This window comes from Diospyros lotus, chromosome 8 (genome assembly GCF_014633365.1).
Source record: "Diospyros lotus cultivar Yz01 chromosome 8, ASM1463336v1, whole genome shotgun sequence".
In the NCBI taxonomy this organism is placed as follows: Eukaryota; Viridiplantae; Streptophyta; class Magnoliopsida; order Ericales; family Ebenaceae; genus Diospyros; species Diospyros lotus.
In genome coordinates, this window is record NC_068345.1 from 8,119,774 (window position 1) to 8,136,994 (window position 17,221).

General features: G+C 41.6%; 2 protein-coding genes across 2 annotated transcripts; both read left to right on the top strand.

The window, feature by feature from the left end:
• The first annotated feature begins 610 nt into the window (after positions 1 to 610).
• LOC127807756 (probable leucine-rich repeat receptor-like protein kinase At1g35710) lies at positions 611 to 1,671 on the top strand. The gene is made up of 2 exons (XM_052345814.1): positions 611 to 1,316; positions 1,514 to 1,671. Exons 1-2 carry the CDS (start codon positions 611 to 613, stop codon positions 1,669 to 1,671), a joined length of 864 nt encoding a protein of 287 aa, XP_052201774.1.
• A 162-nt stretch (positions 1,672 to 1,833) lies between these two features.
• LOC127807757 (receptor kinase-like protein Xa21) lies at positions 1,834 to 2,889 on the top strand. Its single transcript, XM_052345815.1, has 2 exons — positions 1,834 to 2,347; positions 2,484 to 2,889. The coding sequence occupies exons 1-2, from the start codon at positions 1,834 to 1,836 to the stop codon at positions 2,678 to 2,680; spliced, it is 711 nt and encodes a 236-aa protein (XP_052201775.1). The 3' UTR covers positions 2,681 to 2,889.
• The last annotated feature ends 14,332 nt before the right edge of the window (positions 2,890 to 17,221 follow it).

Here is a 17,221-nt window from a genome sequence, read left to right on the forward strand (position 1 = left end):
TTGGGATAGCTAGGGTGAAGACAAGTTTAGAATATATAATTAAATAATGGAATAAGATCATCAGCATCAAGAGACCTCCAACTGGGGAAAGAGGAACCAATCCAGGCAGTAATTAAGGACTTAATTTGTTAATGAATAAAATATATGTTCTAAAAAAAAATTTCATTAGTGGATCCTTTCAGTTGACTCCTAATTAAAATCATAATATTATTTCAACCAGCTGCTCATGTTCTCTGTCGTCAATAATTTAAAGATAAAAAATAAAGTCAAAATAGCATATATACAATTCATTGACCATTGCATATGCATGCATGCTTTGCTTAATTCTTTACTAGAGGAGTTGGCCTCAGGTACAAAAAAATAAATAAATAAATTTTATGTAAAAATTTAATAGTAGTATATGAAAATCATTGTTTAAATTTTATTTTTTAATTTTCAAAAAATTAATAAAAATATTAAAATAAATGTTACTGTAATGATACAATTGTTTTAGAAGTCAATTATTAGCCTCAGGCTTCCCAATCTTGAAGAGCTTTACCTATCCGATAATAAACTCAGTGGGATTATCCCAGGCTCTATTGGCAATGCCTCCAAGCTTACCATCCTAAACATGGTTGACAACTCATTTAGAGGCTCCATACCCAATACAGTTGGTAATCTAAGGCTCCTGGAGCGGCTCTATCTTTTTGGAAATAATCTGACCAGGGAGTCTTCTACTCTTGAATTAAGGTTTTTTACATCTTTAGCAAATTGCAGACGTTTAAAAGTTTTGGCAATAGCATTAAATCAATTCAATGGCATCATCCCTGCTTCAATTGGCAATCTCTTCACTTCGCTTCTGTACTTGGAAGCACGTGGTTGCAAACTTATGGGGGAGATTCCCAGTGGCATTGGTAACTTGAGCAGCTTGGATTTCATAAATTTAGATAGCAATGAATTGACAGGCTTTATCCCAAGAACAATTGGAAGGTTGCAGAACCTGCAACAATTGTATCTTGAACACAATAAGCTGGAAGGATTCATGCCCAATGATTTTTGTCAGTTGAATAATTTGGGAGACTTGTATCTAAGCGATAATAAGCTCTACGGACTGATACCCCCATGCTTGGGTGAACTTAAATCCCGAAGACGGATCTACTTAGATTCCAACAATTTGACTTCTGCAATTCCTTCAACCTTGTGGAGCCTTAAAGATCTCGTTGGTTTAAATCTATCCTCAAATTCTCTTAGTGGCTATATACCTCTTGATGTTGAGCATATGAACGTAATAACAGAATTAGACTTGTCTTGGAATCAGTTATCGGGCAAAATCCCAAGTACCATTGGAAAAGCACAAACATTAGAAATTCTTTCCTTGGCACATAATAACCTACAAGGGCCCTATTCCTGAGTCACTGGGAAACTTGATCAACTTGGAATTTTTGGATCTCTCCAATAACAATTTATCTGGACGCATCCCTACCTCATTAGAGGCACTCAGATATCTTCAGTATTTAAATGTGTCCTTCAATAGATTGCAAGGAAAAATTCCCACTGGAGGACTTTTTGCAAACTCCACAGCTCAATCATTTATGCACAACTATGGACTGTGTGGTGCCCCTAGATTGCAAGTCCCACCATGCAAAACTAGAAGCCTTCAGCATAGCAGGGCACCAGTTCTGCGAGTACTGAAATACGTTTTACCTGTACTTGCATCTATAATTCTTGTGGGGTCGGTTCTCATACTTGTTTGGCTAAGAAATCGAAAAGTCAAAACACAATCACAAACTCCAGAAGATTCACGCCCTGCTGAGTGGAGAGTGGTCTCTTATCAAGAACTCTACCGGGCAACAAATGGGTTCGGTGAAAGCAACCTACTTGGTATTTGGAGGTTTTGGTCGTGTATATGAAGGAACACTGTCGGATGGGATGAACGTCGCTATCAAGGTCTTCAACCTGCAAATAGAAGGAGCATTCAAGAGTTTCGATGCTGAATGTGAAGTAATGTGCAACATCCGCCATAGAAACCTCGTCAAAATCATTACCGGCTGCAGTAATGTGGATTTCAAAGCCTTGGTGTTGGAGAATATGCCCAAAGGGAGCCTTCAGAAGTGGCTATATTCTGGCACTTGTTTTCTGGATTTCCTGCAGAGATTAAACATAATGATCGATATTGCATTAGCAGTCGAATATCTTCATCATGGCCATTCAACGCCCATTATTCATTGTGATCTGAAGCCGAGCAACGTCCTGCTAGACGAAGATATGGTTGCCCACGTGAGTGACTTTGGTACCGGCAAACTTCTGGGCAAAGGAGAATACATGGCACTAACCAAGACCCTGGCTACGGTTGGATACATGGCACCGGGTAATGCTTCTTCCCCATTTCATATTTGCATTATCTTGTTTCTTGTCAATCTGCTCTGTTTCCATTTCCATCCTTAACTTGCTTTGGATTAATTGACGTTACAAAGACAAGTTTACATCGTTATATATATGAGTAGAGTATGGAACGGAAGGAATGGTATCCACAAGCGGTGATGTCTACAGCTATGGAGTCATGTTGATGGAAGTATTCACAAGGAACAATCCCACTCCCACAGATGAAATGTTTGCTGAAGAAATGAGCCTCAAGTCTTGGGTGAATCAATCACTGAATGGGTGCTCAATGCTTGAAGCCATGGATGCCCAGTTTGATTGAACAAGAAGATCCACATCTGTCTGCAAAGAAGCTTTGCGTGTCATCTGTCATGCAATTGGCCATGGACTGTGTGAAGGATCTTCCCAGGGAGAGGATCAACATGAAGGACGTTGTGGCTACACTTCACAAAATCAGACTCGGCTTTCTCTCAAACGTTAGAGAAGGCAACACTCTTTGAGGAGTGAGACCGAACAAATGCAATTAAGTATGGCGAGCAAATTAAATAATGTAACAATATGAAGATTATGCTTATAATAATGTTTTATAATTCTTTATAATGAGTTTTTATATTTAAAAAGGTCATAAAATCATAATAATATTAATGGTACTATTAAACACATTTTTTTTAATACACTTGACTCACCAAAATAGTTAAATAAGTAATTTGTTCTTGAATTTACACCTAAACATATTAAGATCTATCTTAAGAATCATAATTTGATGCTTGTGGCAAAATGAAGAAACCTCAACTCATATCCTAATTTCACGTGAGAAATCATAAATGGCTTAAACTTTATAATACAGACCTTGCACAGAAGAATCCCCAAAAAAAGGCCCTGCCCCATCAAGAAAAGGAAAACATTGAATTTGAAAACGAAAATTAAAAGACTTTGTCAAACAAACTCTGATAATGCTCTTACCACTATAATTTTATTTAATGTTTAATTTTTCCAAAGTTGCTTACCAAGTGAAGATCTCAATTGAAAAGCTCCTTTTAACTAGTTGTAAACGAATTTAACTGAAAAAGTCTTTTGTATAATATGATATCTCACGTAACATATAACTTATAATAATAAAACATAATATCAATGTTGTAACACCCCAATTCTCGGGAGCGTTACTTAACGTAAGATTCTAGAGATATTTTTTTTTTTCAAACCAAACAACAAAAACTCAACACAAACCTTTCCCTGAAGATCCCGTTACACCTTCTCAGTATATCAACTATGAACCATCAATAAACTAAGACAGGTTCACCAACACAAATGCGGAAGCTAGATCGAAACCTTAACAGGTCATAACCGAAATCACTTTATTTATAATATAAAGTCAAACCACCACTTACAAGACGTCCTCAAAATAAACAACATTCATTGAAAGCGACATATTACAAACTATCAACGAATCGTCGTCACTCCTCGGCAATTCTCTTTCCTTTCGCACCGCTACCTTCACCTGGAATGTTTGAATATTCCAGAGACATAGTCCAAGTTAGATGATGAATCATCTAACTGAGAGTTCAAAACACATTTTTCATGAATGAATGCAAGACATGAAATAAACCAATACACCCGGTAAACCTTACCCTAAGAGAATCCCACATGCTTAACCCTACCACGAGAAAAGAGCAATCTCTCTAAAAGCTATGCTACTATACCGACTCGACGACACGATGCGATTCTAGCTTAAATGAGGCTGCCAACGCATCTCACCAAAATACGTTCCCACCTTAAGCATTCAGGAACCACCATACAATCCCAACTCCAAAATTTCACATGGACCACCTAGTCATCCTAGTGCAGCTTCCCTGACCAAACGGCCTGGCATGAAAACCAAGGCGACTATCTTGACATGCACACCAGCATCAGATACCCCTATTATTCCGTCACGCCCTTGGAGAATTACGACTACACTATCCAAACAACATCCTAGGGCTGACATCCCACATGAACAACACAATATGGACTACTTAGTCGTCCTAGTGCAACTTCCCTGACCAAACAGTCTGGCACAGAAACCAAGGCAATTATCCTAACATACACACCAACATCAGATACCCCTGTTATTCTGTCACGCCCTTAGAGAATTATGACTACACTATACAAACAACATCCGAGACTGACATTCCATACATACACAAAACGCAAGACAATACCACATTTCACAATTCAATGCATCATATAAACAACCGTTTTATAAAATGCAATGCACAGGTACAAAACGTTTAGGGACGAACCTCTCTCATAAAACCAACCGTCACCGGTTATCATTTGCATGCAACAAAATCATTTTGCATGAAATCCACAACATATTTAGGTAACACGAACACCAAGTTTTAGGATAAACTATTCACAACTTAAAACCAAGTTTTTAGGTAGAACATTCACCTCGACATATTTGAATCGTCTCGATCCTAGTGCAAAATCTCGTTTTGCGTGCCAAAACACAAATACTCGAACTTACAGTCAACCTCGAACCACAATACTTCCTAAACACCATAATTAATTAAGGAAGAATTAAAATCCATTTTCCTCAATTTTTCCATAATTTCCTCTAATTTCTCCCAACTTTCACCTTGGTAATTCCAAAATAATTATTTCCTCAACTATTTTCCAAAATATTTCAACTCAGTAAATCCTAAAATAATTAAATAAAAATTCTGGAATTGAAATTACCAAAAACCCCTTGCTCACGCGCCCTCATGCGCTTGGCGCGTGGGTGCAAGTAAAGGCTGGCACGTGGCTGCATGCGCCACTGTCTTCTCCAAAGATCTGGTCGCCAGCAGTTGCTCCGATGGCCACGAAAGTGGTACCCCCTTAAAGCCCTTGAAGAATCGATCCTGATGGTGCCGGTTTGAGGCCGAAAGGACACCGAAAAATGGCCCAAACAGCCAATTGCAGGTCCGACGAGGCAGACCGCTTCGAACCCTCAGCCTTGCTCAAACAACCCTCAAACGCTCACAAAAATGCTTCAAAACACTCCCAATCTCTTCTCCTTGATGCAAGGATCAAAAGCCCTCTATCAAAACTCCCAAAATCATACTAAAACACGGCCAATTTGATGCCAAAAATCTTGAAGTTTTAGCCATTATTTATACCCAAAAACCGCCTACTTTTCGACCAATCGTCGGCCATGGCTTGGTCCCCAAGCCTCACACAGTCGGATACCACCTCCCCCAAGCCACCCTCGGCCATCCTATCACCTAAAACGACGGCCCCGTGCGGTGGCAGTGCGGCCGCCGAAATCCAATGCTGTGCGTTCACACTAAAATTTTACTTAATTACACTTTAGCCCCTTGATTTCTTTCAATAACATTTATGCCCTTTCCTTTAAGCCCCTGATCTTTCTAACACTATCACTAAAGCCCACAAGACTTGTACTCTTCATTTGGTCCTTGAAACTTTCAAAAAATTACCGTTTTGACCTCCCTCGAGCAAAATTAGAAAATTACACTTAGGCCCGACTGGTTGATTTGACCTTAAATTCATTCGATTCAACCCAAAGTCAGTTAAGGGTTGTTCTATACATAAAATATTAGTTCTTGACATGCTCCGTTGACCTTCTGGGCGTCTCCCATGTCGATTCGATTTTCTTAGCCTGATTGACAGCTGTATCGAAAACTGTTCCCGATCCAATTTCTTTCATCACTAAAAATCATAATTCGAATCACTCGTCGATACTATACTATTTTCCTTAATCGTCTAGGGTCCGGGGTACTCCCTCCAACTAATTCAGCTGCCTAAAGCTGTGATAGTGTACCTTATAGCCTCATTTTTCCCAAAATTCCATTTATGCCCTTCATCAAATATTATTTACAATCTCAAACCATTCCTGGGTATTACAAATGTAACATATAATTAAATAAAATAAATCATGAGTCTTATGTAACATTTGAAATCATGTGTTGATAATTTAGATTACCATTATATATCTATTCTATACAAAAGGAAACACAACATTTTCATGTATGAAAATTTTATTAATAAAGTAACTTTTAAATATTCTTTAATTACTTTATTTAAAAAATTAAAATATATTATGTGAATAAAATTTAAACTTACAATCTCATCTAACATAAAATTAGGTTAAAACCAATTATATATTGATATGCCCTGCAAACTTGGAGAGTTACAAGACCTAAAAGAGTCGTAAGACATGGACATGAAGCCCAAGGGCCTAACGGGTTGTAGGAGATCAAGGAAACAAGCCGAAGGAGCAAGAGGTCAAGCCGAGACCAAGTAGGGAGGACCCACTCGGTTATGTCGAGTGGGTACGACACTACTTTGGTCTTTCAAATATAACTCTCTCATACAAGCTCCGATTGAGCTGATTCAAAGTTATATGGAAAGATAAGAGACTTATCTACAACTTTCATGTTTTTTGTTTTGAGAGATTCATACTTTATCAAGGCTTAAATTGGGCTCTGAGTTGATGCACCTGCACTATTAAGGCTCAAAGTCAAGTATTGAAGGAAGATGGATCCAAACCAAGACAAAAGGGAAAAAGAAGGCATGAACGAGTGGCCCCTCACTCGGTCATGGGGAGACCAATTTCCCCTCACTTTTCATGACCCACTCGATTATGCCGAGTGGGTACAATACTACTTTGGTTTTTCAGTCATAACTTTCTCATACGAGCTCCGATTGAGCTGATTCAAAGTCTTATGAAAATATAATAGAATTATCTACAACTTTCATGTTGTGACTTTTGAGAGATTCAAGCTGAATCAAGGTGTAAATCAGGCATGAAGTTGAGATACGAGAACCACTCAAAACCGAACCAAGGAAAAGGGCAAAAGAAGGCATAACCGAGTGGCCCCCCACTCGGTCATAACCGAGTGAACCCCTACTCGTTCATGGTCGAGTGGGCTTGGGCCAATCTCTCATCTTTTCCCTCTCGAATGGGCCGCAAAATCATCGAAACGAGCCGCGGGATTCTCGCCCCGATTGTCACACGTCTCCTCTCTCTCCTCCGCTATAAATAGGAGACCATGTCTTCATCACAACGTACGCACTCCTGAGTTATTGAAGTACAATTTCGCATTTTCTCTTGAGATCTGACTGAAGTATCGGAGGGTTTGCGCGGGGACCCCCACCCACGTCCTAACGGTGCACTCGTTTTGTAGGCCACTCGTCACCTCATGTCACTCGGTTATCCAAGGCCACTCGTCACCTCAGGTCACTCGGTTATCCAAGGCCATTCGTTACCTCAAGTCACTCAGTTATCTTGGGCCACTTGATCATCAGCCCACCAGATCACCAGATCTATCAAATCCACTATGTCATCAGCCCGCCAGATCATCAGCCCTATCAGACCATCAGTTCTCTTAGATCACCAGATCTGCTTGACTGCTAGATTCAATTGCTCGTCAAGATTCTCATCATTGAAAGCACGACTCCCAAGACTTTTACATCTGCCCACAATTAAAAATAAATTGTTATATTTTGACAACAACATATATATTACTATACTCAAACTCATCTTTGCAAAATAATTATTTAAAAAATTAAATAATCAAACTTTAATTATTAATATAATTTTTAATTTATATATATGACTCATGTCTCAAATTATCAAGGCTTGCTTAAGAATATTTGTGGCTTTAATTAAGAATTACTTTGTGGCTCTTTAATATTATAAATAAATATTAAAAATTATTTAAAATTTACTTTGTTTGCTTTTTGAGATGCAAAATCACTAATTAAATTTTTGTATTCAAGTTTAGAAACCAAATCTTTTCAATTGGCAACATAGTAATTTATTTTTTTAATAAAATTTTCACTATCTAAATTAAAAAGTCACCAACCAAATCTTGTAAATTAAAAAGTCACCAATTTTTTTTTTTTTTAATGCAGATTTCCTGGACAAAATTTTCACTATCTAAACAATCGTTTTATCAAATTATCCTCTTAAAATAACACTACTTCTTGTCTTCTTTTCTTTTTTGTTTTTTTTTCATTACGTTACTAGTTTACACATTACTATTTATTACCTAATATTGAAAAATGATCCATAGATTTGGAGAGTTAATGGATCTTCTCATTTAAATAACACATCACTATTTATTGTCTAATATTAAAAAATAATTCGTAAACTTTGGGAGTTGAGGGCCTCTTTGTCTAAATGGAACAACAAAATAAATAAAATATAAATTCAAGTAAAAACTATCATAAAATAAAATGAGTGATTTTCTATATTAAAAAATAAAATAAATAAATTTAAAATAATTAATTATTTTGGGCTCTTTTTTTTTTCGCTCTAGGTATATGCTTTAGTGACCTATACCTTATGTCAAGCTTGCTAATTATATATTAATATTATATCTCTTGGTGGATAGTCCATTAATCATTTTATATATATTATTATTACATCGTTGATCTCTTAGTGGCTAGTTGTGACGTCTCCAGCAAGCTCACCAGAAGTTGTCCGGCTCTGGTAAAGCATCGTGGCACGGGGGTGGCGTGTCATGGCGGGATATGGGCGGATGATGGACTCAAATGTTGGATGACATAGGGTTGTCGTACCAAGGTGGCAGCAAGCATGCGAGGAAATGCGACAATGTGACGAGGAATGGGCCTCCATGGCTGAGGCGCTCGCACACGAGGCGATGGTTGGCATGGATGGCGCACACAGATGCGGTTAGACCTGACTGAGTGAGGCAGAGGCCACAGGGAAGCCACACAAGCCGAGAAAGGCGAGGCACGCTGGCAGGCTGAGCTAACCGAGATGTGCAGGACACCGGGGCAATCCACCTAGCCTTGGCAGGAGGCAAGGCCAACAGACAGGAACAGTTATAGCACTATGCGGGCGCTGCCCGTGCACTTTCGCATTATGTGGGGCACGTGCGCACAATGCGCACCCAAGAGAGCCTTGCACGGGCGAGCGGCCAAGGCAGTTGCAACAGGTATCGGCCAGATGAGCCATGCGACCCAGCAGACGATTTTCCCACGTGGTGCATATAGCCCTTATGGGTCCGAAGGGATAGTTATGGGGGCATAACCGCTTGTAAATTTGTAGCCTATATATATATGGCTTTGTGGGTAATTTTGGTAGCTTTTAGAGAACAAAGCCCAGGCCATTCTTTCTATTCTCGGACTGAATATAAAGTTGGGATTTTCCCGTATTCTTTGTGTATGCTTTCGTTTATATTATGCACAAACCCCATCAGGTTGTTAGCTGATCTAAGTGGACGAACTTAGCCATCACAAGGTTGTCGGCCAGAATTCAAGGCCAATCTTGTAACAAGTTGGTATCAGAGCACAGTTGGTTGTTGTGCAAAGAAATGGGTAAAATCAATGGTTGGCGCAAACAAAGCTATTCGTGATCGAGTTGCTCGTTTGAAAGCTCATGTGGGGGAGAGGGACCCTATTGATGAGATCTCGTTGGCCCAAAAAGATTGCTATTGTAGCCGCGTCCATAGAGGATTTGCAGTCTCTAGTGGACAAACTTAGCACTTCCTTGAAGGATCGAACTGTGGGTTAGGAAGAGATGCGGGCGGCCAAGATGGATGAGCTTGAGGTGAACTTGAGCTTGCAGGTAGAGACACGCGAGGCAGCCTTGAATGATCAGATTGCCATGCTGGAATGTGATATTGCCTTGCTCAAGCGAGCCATGCACCCTCTGGTGGGGGTAAGGCGGCTCCTAAGCTGAAGGTGCCCGAGCCAAAGGCCTTCACGAGTGTGTCAGAATCAAAGGCTCTCGAGAATTTTCCATGGGACATGGAAAAGTATTTCAAAACTGCACGCATGCTAGAAGGCGAGAGGGTGGATCTTGCAAGTATGTTCCTGGCTAATGACGCTAAACTCTGGTGGCGTACCCGAGTTTCTTGCCAATGACAAGGATAAGCCATGGATTCAAACATGGGAGGAACTCAAGGTAGAGCTCAAAGCCTAATTCCTGCCTTTCCATGGCTCATGGCTAGCTCATGAGGCGTTGAGAAGGCTAAAACAGACAGGTTTCGTGTGGGAATATGTCAAGTAGTTCATCTTCTTGATGTTGGACATTGACAAGATGTCAGAGGAGGACAGGCTATTTAACTTCATGTTGGGTCTAGGCATGGGCCCAAATAGAGTTGAAACAAAATGTGAAGGACCTACCTTCGGCAATAGATGCAATAGATGCCTTTATTAACCTTCGGGCCCTGAAAGCCACAGACAGTGTTGGTAGTGGCAAGACAAAGGACAAAGGGATCACTGCAAGTCAGAACAAAAGAGCATCTTTAAGGGGAAAGGCAAAACCATGGCAGGCGAAGCAAGCAAACCCAAGGCAGACGAGTGCTTCATATGAGATGGGCCGCACAGGGCACACAAGTATCCAAGGTGGGAACAATTGACTGCCTTGATTGCAAATGGGAAGCAAGGCTCGAGTGATGATGCTAAAGAGGAGTAGGTTCGGGTGAACCCCCTCCAGGTGCTAGTTAGCGCAATCTATGCAAGTCTCAACTCCAGTTAATGACTTAATCAATGTGCAAGTCATCTTGAATGGAGAAGATAGTTCTGCGTTGGTGGACAGTAGGGTCTCACATAACTTTATGGAAGGACAATTGGCGGTGGCATTGGGGCTATAGGTTGAACCATGCCAGAATTGTATTCAGGTAGTTAATTTTGCAGCTCAAGGTGTGTTGGGCTTAGCTCCGAAAGTTGATGTTTCTATTAGTCCATGAAGGGAGACGTTACCCTTCATAGTGGTGCAGTTGGACGACTTCGACATTATCCTTGGGGTAGACTTCCTCACATGAGCTAAGACAACGCGAGCTAAGACAACGCCCATGATTCACCTTAAAGGTATTATTATTTATGATGAGTTGCAACCATGCTTTGTATTGCAAACGATATTTAGCAAATTGTAAGACAAGGGCAAGAGCAACATGCTCTTTGCCATCCAGGTCGAACAAAGCCTCAAGAGAGGGGAAACGACATACTTGGTAGCACTGATAAAGATAAAGCTAGATTAATGGGTGGAAGTCCCAGATGTGGTAGTAGACGTATTGGCTGAGTATGCGGATGTCATACCACACGAGCTGCCAAAGGCCTTTCCACCTAGGAGGCCAACTGATCATCACATTGAGTTACAGCCTGGTACACGACCTCCAACTAAAGCTCCCTATAGGATGGCACCACCAGAGTTAGCCGAGTTGAGGAAGTAGCTGACGGATTTGCTGGATGCAGGCCTGATATAGCAGTCCAAGGCACCCTATGGAGCCCCTATGCTTTTTCAGGAGAAGCATGACGGGTCCCTTCGGATGTGTGTGGATTACAGGGCCCTCAACAAGGTGACCATCAAGAACAAGCATCCGATTCCGCTGATAGCAGATTTGTTTGATAAGCTGGCGAGGGTCACCTTCTTCACCAAGCTGAATCTGCGTTCGGAATACTAGCAGGTGTGAATAATTGAGGAGGATGAGGGGAAGACTACTTGTGTAATCAGGTATAGGGCGTATGAGTTTATGGTAATGCCTTTTGGCTTAACCAATGCCTCAGCTACCTTTTGTAACTTAATAAATGACGTTCTTAATGAATATATAGATCAATTTGTTGTTGTGTATCTTGATATTGTGATCTACAGTGAGACCTTGGAGGATCATTTTTTGCTTTTGAGGATGGTGTTCTCTCAACTTAGGGAACACCTGTTCTTTGTTAAAAAGGAAAAATGAAAGCTTGCCCGAAAGGAGATCATATTCTTAGGGCATCATGTGAGTAAAGAGTGTGTCCGGATGGATAAAAATAAAGTGCAAACTATCGTCAATTGGTGACGTCAGGTTGGCAATCCACTACAAAAAAATGTTGCATCCTTGACCGATCTGTTAAAGAAAGACAAGGCTTGGCAGTGGATTGCCAAGTGTCGAGAGGAATTTAACGAGTTAAAGGTAGCTATTGTAATATCCCAAAACTAATTAATGTGTAAATTATGTTAACTTAATTTAAAATAATATATAAATACTCATATACATATATATATTCATAAAAATAATAAGTGAAATTAATTAAATTAAATTAAACTAATTAAATTGTGTATTTTTTTGTGGCTGTGGTGCACGAGCTTGGAGGCCAAGCTATCTACAGGGGCCAAAAAATCTGAATTGTTCTCTCACATTGAGAGTTGTGGCCGGAAACAGAGAAGGAGGGAGGCTTGATGTAGCTTCAACCATGGAAGCTCGGCCGAGAGAAGAGAGAGAGATCGAGATGGAGAGAAAATGAGAGAGATTGAGAGAGAAGGAGAGACCGAGAGAGGGAGAGAGAGGCGAGGTGCAGGGCAGCCATGGAAGCTCCGTGTGAGCTCGGCCATGGCAGCCGAGCGAGGAAGCAGCAGCAGCAGGGGGCGGAGCGACGCGAGCAGCAGCGGCCAGCAGGTGCGCGGTGGCGCGCGGTGGTGCGCGGAGGCGGCAACGGAGGCCAGCAGTGGCTGGTTGTTGGAGCGCGCAGGCGCTGTGCGCGCCAAGGAAGAAGGAAAAAGAACAGGAGCACGCGGGAAGAAAAAAATGAAGAAGAAGAGGAAAGGAAGAAGGAAGGGAGAAGAAGAAGGAAAAGGAAAGAAGAAGAGAAGAAGAAGAAAAATGGTGCGCAGGAGCAGGAGCAGCGGCGCGGAGAAGAAGAAGAAGAAGAGGAGAAAAGAAAAGAAAAGAAAAGAAAAAGGAAAGAGGAAGAAAAGAATAGAAAATGGGGCGATTTTGGGATTTTGTCGTCATAGGAAGTGATCAGGTACGTGGGTAAAAATTAGTAGAAGCATGTTACGTTTAAATTATAAATTTTATGCGATTAAAATTAATTAATTTGAGTCCCGGTGGTGTTATTTGCCAGGAAATGATTTAATTTACCTCGGGGGCTTGAGAGAGGTCGGAATCAGCTGATTTCAGGCAAGTTCCTAATCCTTTCCTCGTACTCTTTAATTCCCGTGAGAAACCCTGTGATTTCTCGTATTTTATACCCTCCCTTCGTCTGTTTCGACTCGTTTATTAATTATGGAATTTGGAGTCGTTTGATTTAAATTTAATTCATTAAGCTGACTTCGAGGATTTTATTAGCGTGATTTAATTTAAAATAAATATAAGACTCGTTGAGATTTTAATTGTGGTGCGCTTACGTGGGATTTTAGGCTGTTAAATTATTTATATTACGCGGTTAGATTTAATTAATGCGAGCCATGGATTTATTAATCGCTATTAAACGTTTTACTTCGCAGCGGGTGCGTAAGAAAAGCAAGGAACGGCCGTGTAAAGGCAAGCTCCTAACCATCTTCTCATGTTCTTTAATTCCCGTGAAAGACCCCGTGATTTCCTGTATTTTATCACCTCCCTTACTTTAATTCGGTACCTTGTCTTATTGGTTGAACTATTATTCATTTGTTTTAATTTAAATTAAATCTGAGACTTTTATAATTTTATTTGTTGTGAGCCTACGGGGGTTTGTGCCACCCCCATTCCTTTCGGAATGATGTTGAACCCAGTTGGAGAACTAGGTTCCTAGTCATGCGGGTTTTATTTACGATTTTTCTCGGATTTACATATGATTTGGTTAGAGCTATTGAGCAGTGGGGCAGGGGTCAACCGTTTGGTGACGTTGGGGTAGACTACGGTACGGCCCTAAAGTGGACCGTCGGGCGGACACTCCTAGTCACTAACTGTTGGCCGGTGTCGGGCACTACTGAGTAGCTCTGCCGGTATGTGATTTACTGCATGATTAGATACCTTGTATTACTGTTCATGATTTGATATGCACATGGGTACGGGATGCATGTTGGGATATTCATTTATTGAGTATGCTTGGACACGAACATTCTAGCTTGGTTAGGTTGCATCCAGCGCGGCATATGCATGGCGTGTGGTTTACTATGTGGGCGGAGCATGGCCTGATGCCTGGATGTATGGGCGCCTTGTATCACGTTGATGCTCACTACGCCATTGCATTTCTATGTGCATTGCATGGATACTGGTAGTATTTAGTTCTCGGACGGGAGTACCGTTCCGAGGGAGCTTATGGCTCGGTTGTCGGGAGTACCGACGGATACAGGTGACGGGAGTACCGGCCTGGGACAGCGCGCGCAGGTTTGTTGCAGATATTTGTTGCCTTTCAGGGCAGCGACAGGTTGGTATGGGACTTGGGTGCCAAGTGTCTTATGTGGGCCCCAAGGACCGGTATGTGCTTTTATTTTGTTATGCTATTGAGCTGTTGTGTTGTAGCGTCTCATGGCTTGTGTGTACCTGGGGGTTTATTTTGGGAAGAGTTTTTTGGTTATACTCAGCCTACAGCCTTTCTTTTCCTTATGCTTGCTGAGTCTCTCGACTCACCTTGCTTTCCATCATTCCAGGTAGTGGCGGCGTGGGCCATAGCAAGGGAGTCAACTTAACAGCAGAGTCGGTGTGGTGTACAGGCAGTCTCGTCAATCCCTATCCACTCTGATGTCTAAGTAGAATTTACTCTATTATTTTGTACTGTGCCAGGTGTTTTCTCGAGTCTTGTGTATGTCGGCACAGGAGTTTGTATTTGTTTATTTATCTTGTGACCGTTGTATTAGCGGGGTACCCATAGTGCATGCATGTCTTGAGCTTTGCTTCCGCTGTTCTCATTTTTGTGTATGCATGCCGGGGTGATCTGTGTCTTGTGTTTATCTCCTTTCTCCTCCCGTAGGCGCTCCCGTTCGGGTAGTCCGGATGGTTGGGGATATCCGGGCGGGGGTGCTTACAATGTTGGTATCAGAGCGTAGTTTGAGTCAGTTTTGAGGGACGAGTTCCTGTACACCAAGGTTGTCGGGTAGAGTTAGGGATGTCTAGGTGAATCGAATAGGGTTAGGCTGTGTCCCAGTTGTGTTTTGCTGATTCGTGTAAGAGATCGTGTCCCAATTTATCTTCGTGCAAGGGTGATAAATGCACGTTAGGAAAGGACCGTGAAGAGGTATGAATAAGGTTTATTTAGGACTTGTGCCTACCCCTAGGTGTTCAAGTAAGAGGTTGGTTTTGCCTTAAGATATTTACCTGATATTTGGTGTTGTTTGCAGATTTTGAGTATTTCCAATGGGACCCAGAGGCCTAGATCCCAGTGTACCCTTACCCAACTCGGATGATCTTGCGTTGTTTATGGTGTCAGTGGGAACAGGAGTTTGCTTTTGGATGGGAAGGCGGGCGAGACGAAAAAGGAATACCTAGTGAGTTATATGTATCGGTTTGACGAGATGTTTCAAGAGACGATTCACGAGATTTTTGGGGATTATCGAAGAGACAAGTCCTGTTTGCCCGTGAGCACATGAAGGACATATGGAGGTGGCTGACTGTTGTAATTATGAATGATGTGAGGCTTCGTTCCCATTATGATATTTTTGCCGAAGCTGTGAGGTAACAAGGTGCCATTTGGGAGTCCTATTAGGGGCCGATACCGGACGAGCCCAAGATTGGAGCACTACCGGACATTCAGTCAATCCGAGTCATCGTGAGGGAACCGTCACAGCCACCAGAGGGACTTGTTGGACTTAGCTTACTTGGCAGATGATTTGCCGGGCTAACTCTGAGGTGTTTTCTAAAGAGGTCTGGAGTTCCTTGGTCTCGCTAGGTGTTGTCGACGTCCTATTAAGGCTAGCGTCAATGTCATGAGAGATGAGGTCATGGTAAAATGTGAGATGGAGGTCCATGATTGGATTTTACTAGGGGTGATACGGGAAGGTCCCACCATGCGAAAATGTGCTATAGGAGTTCGATGGTTAATGGTAGATCCGTAGGCACCGAGATGTGTGCTTGGTGTGAATGTATTTACGATAAGGCTAGGGTCAATCTTATTCCAAGAGAGATCTATGATGGGAAGTAACCGAGGGACTATTACAGGAATTATGGAGTTGGAGTTTACAGTGGTTATGTTATTTGGAGATTTAGCATCATGACCTAAATAGGGTATAGGTCTTTAGTTCTCACAGGTGGAGCGGAGTTCAGGTGACGTCGCGATTGGCGTGTCGAAAGACTAAGGCTGTGAGATTCTGTAATAAATAGGGTAAAGCAAAGGTGATAGTAGACATTTTGGATCGCTGTGGAGCATCTATGATAAAGTGAATTAGAAATAAGAAAATTCCCTCTAAGATTATTGTTGTGGGAGATACCCAGGTGTATGGCCAAGGCCGAAATTGGATACAGGTCTAAGTAACTGTTGGGTTCTGCTACAGGGATAGTAGTTGCTATGAGTACGCACGGTACTGATCACGGACCACATGCCCTAGGGTTGGTTGTTGATCGAGTGAGGAGATGAGACTCCTTTGGGTGCTGGTCAAGTGGTACATCGGCAGAAACATGAGATGACTTGTTATGCCAGTCAGATGAACGCTTAACCACATCTTTAAGTTGCTTTTCGTTTTTGAGGCGACTTATGAGATGCCTTAGGAATTAGAACAGTTGTTGACACGGTGATGTGCTATCAGTCGAGTAGGCTACGGAGTTGATAACACCAGTTCTAGAGCTCGTGTTCTAGCTAGCCTATTGAGTTTTCGAGGAGCTCAGGATTAGTAATTAACGGTCAAGAAAATGTATGGTCCAATTAGCTATTGGGAGTTAAGATCAGTAGCAAGGATAAGACTTAGGATTGGTGGTCATTGAATAAGTCACAATTGGGTATCTTGATTCCTATAAGGAGGGGAGATCTGGTGACGTTTTAGATTCCGAGATGTATTGAGTGGAGAGTGTTTATTCATTGATAGTCCTGACTAAACGGCTACCCGTATTTATGAACGAGACCCCGAACGTACGCGACAAATTGTGGGAGAAAGTACTGCCGAGAAAATGATGTGTATCTGGTTAAGAATCAGTTGGCAAAAGTCAGACTAAAGGATATTGCTGCTGAATCCTTGATT

Bases quoted from the DNA above. Each gene is read 5' to 3' on its own strand.
- LOC127807756 (XM_052345814.1), top strand. From the start codon at position 611: ATGGTTGACAACTCATTTAGAGGCTCCATACCCAATACAGTTGGTAAT. The intron at 1,317-1,513 runs GTACCATTGGAA...GTCCTTCAATAG, and splicing joins GTTATCGGGCAAAATCCCAA to ATTGCAAGGAAAAATTCCCA.
- LOC127807757 (XM_052345815.1), top strand. From the start codon at position 1,834: ATGGGTTCGGTGAAAGCAACCTACTTGGTATTTGGAGGTTTTGGTCGT. The intron at 2,348-2,483 runs GTAATGCTTCTT...ATATATGAGTAG, and splicing joins GGTTGGATACATGGCACCGG to AGTATGGAACGGAAGGAATG.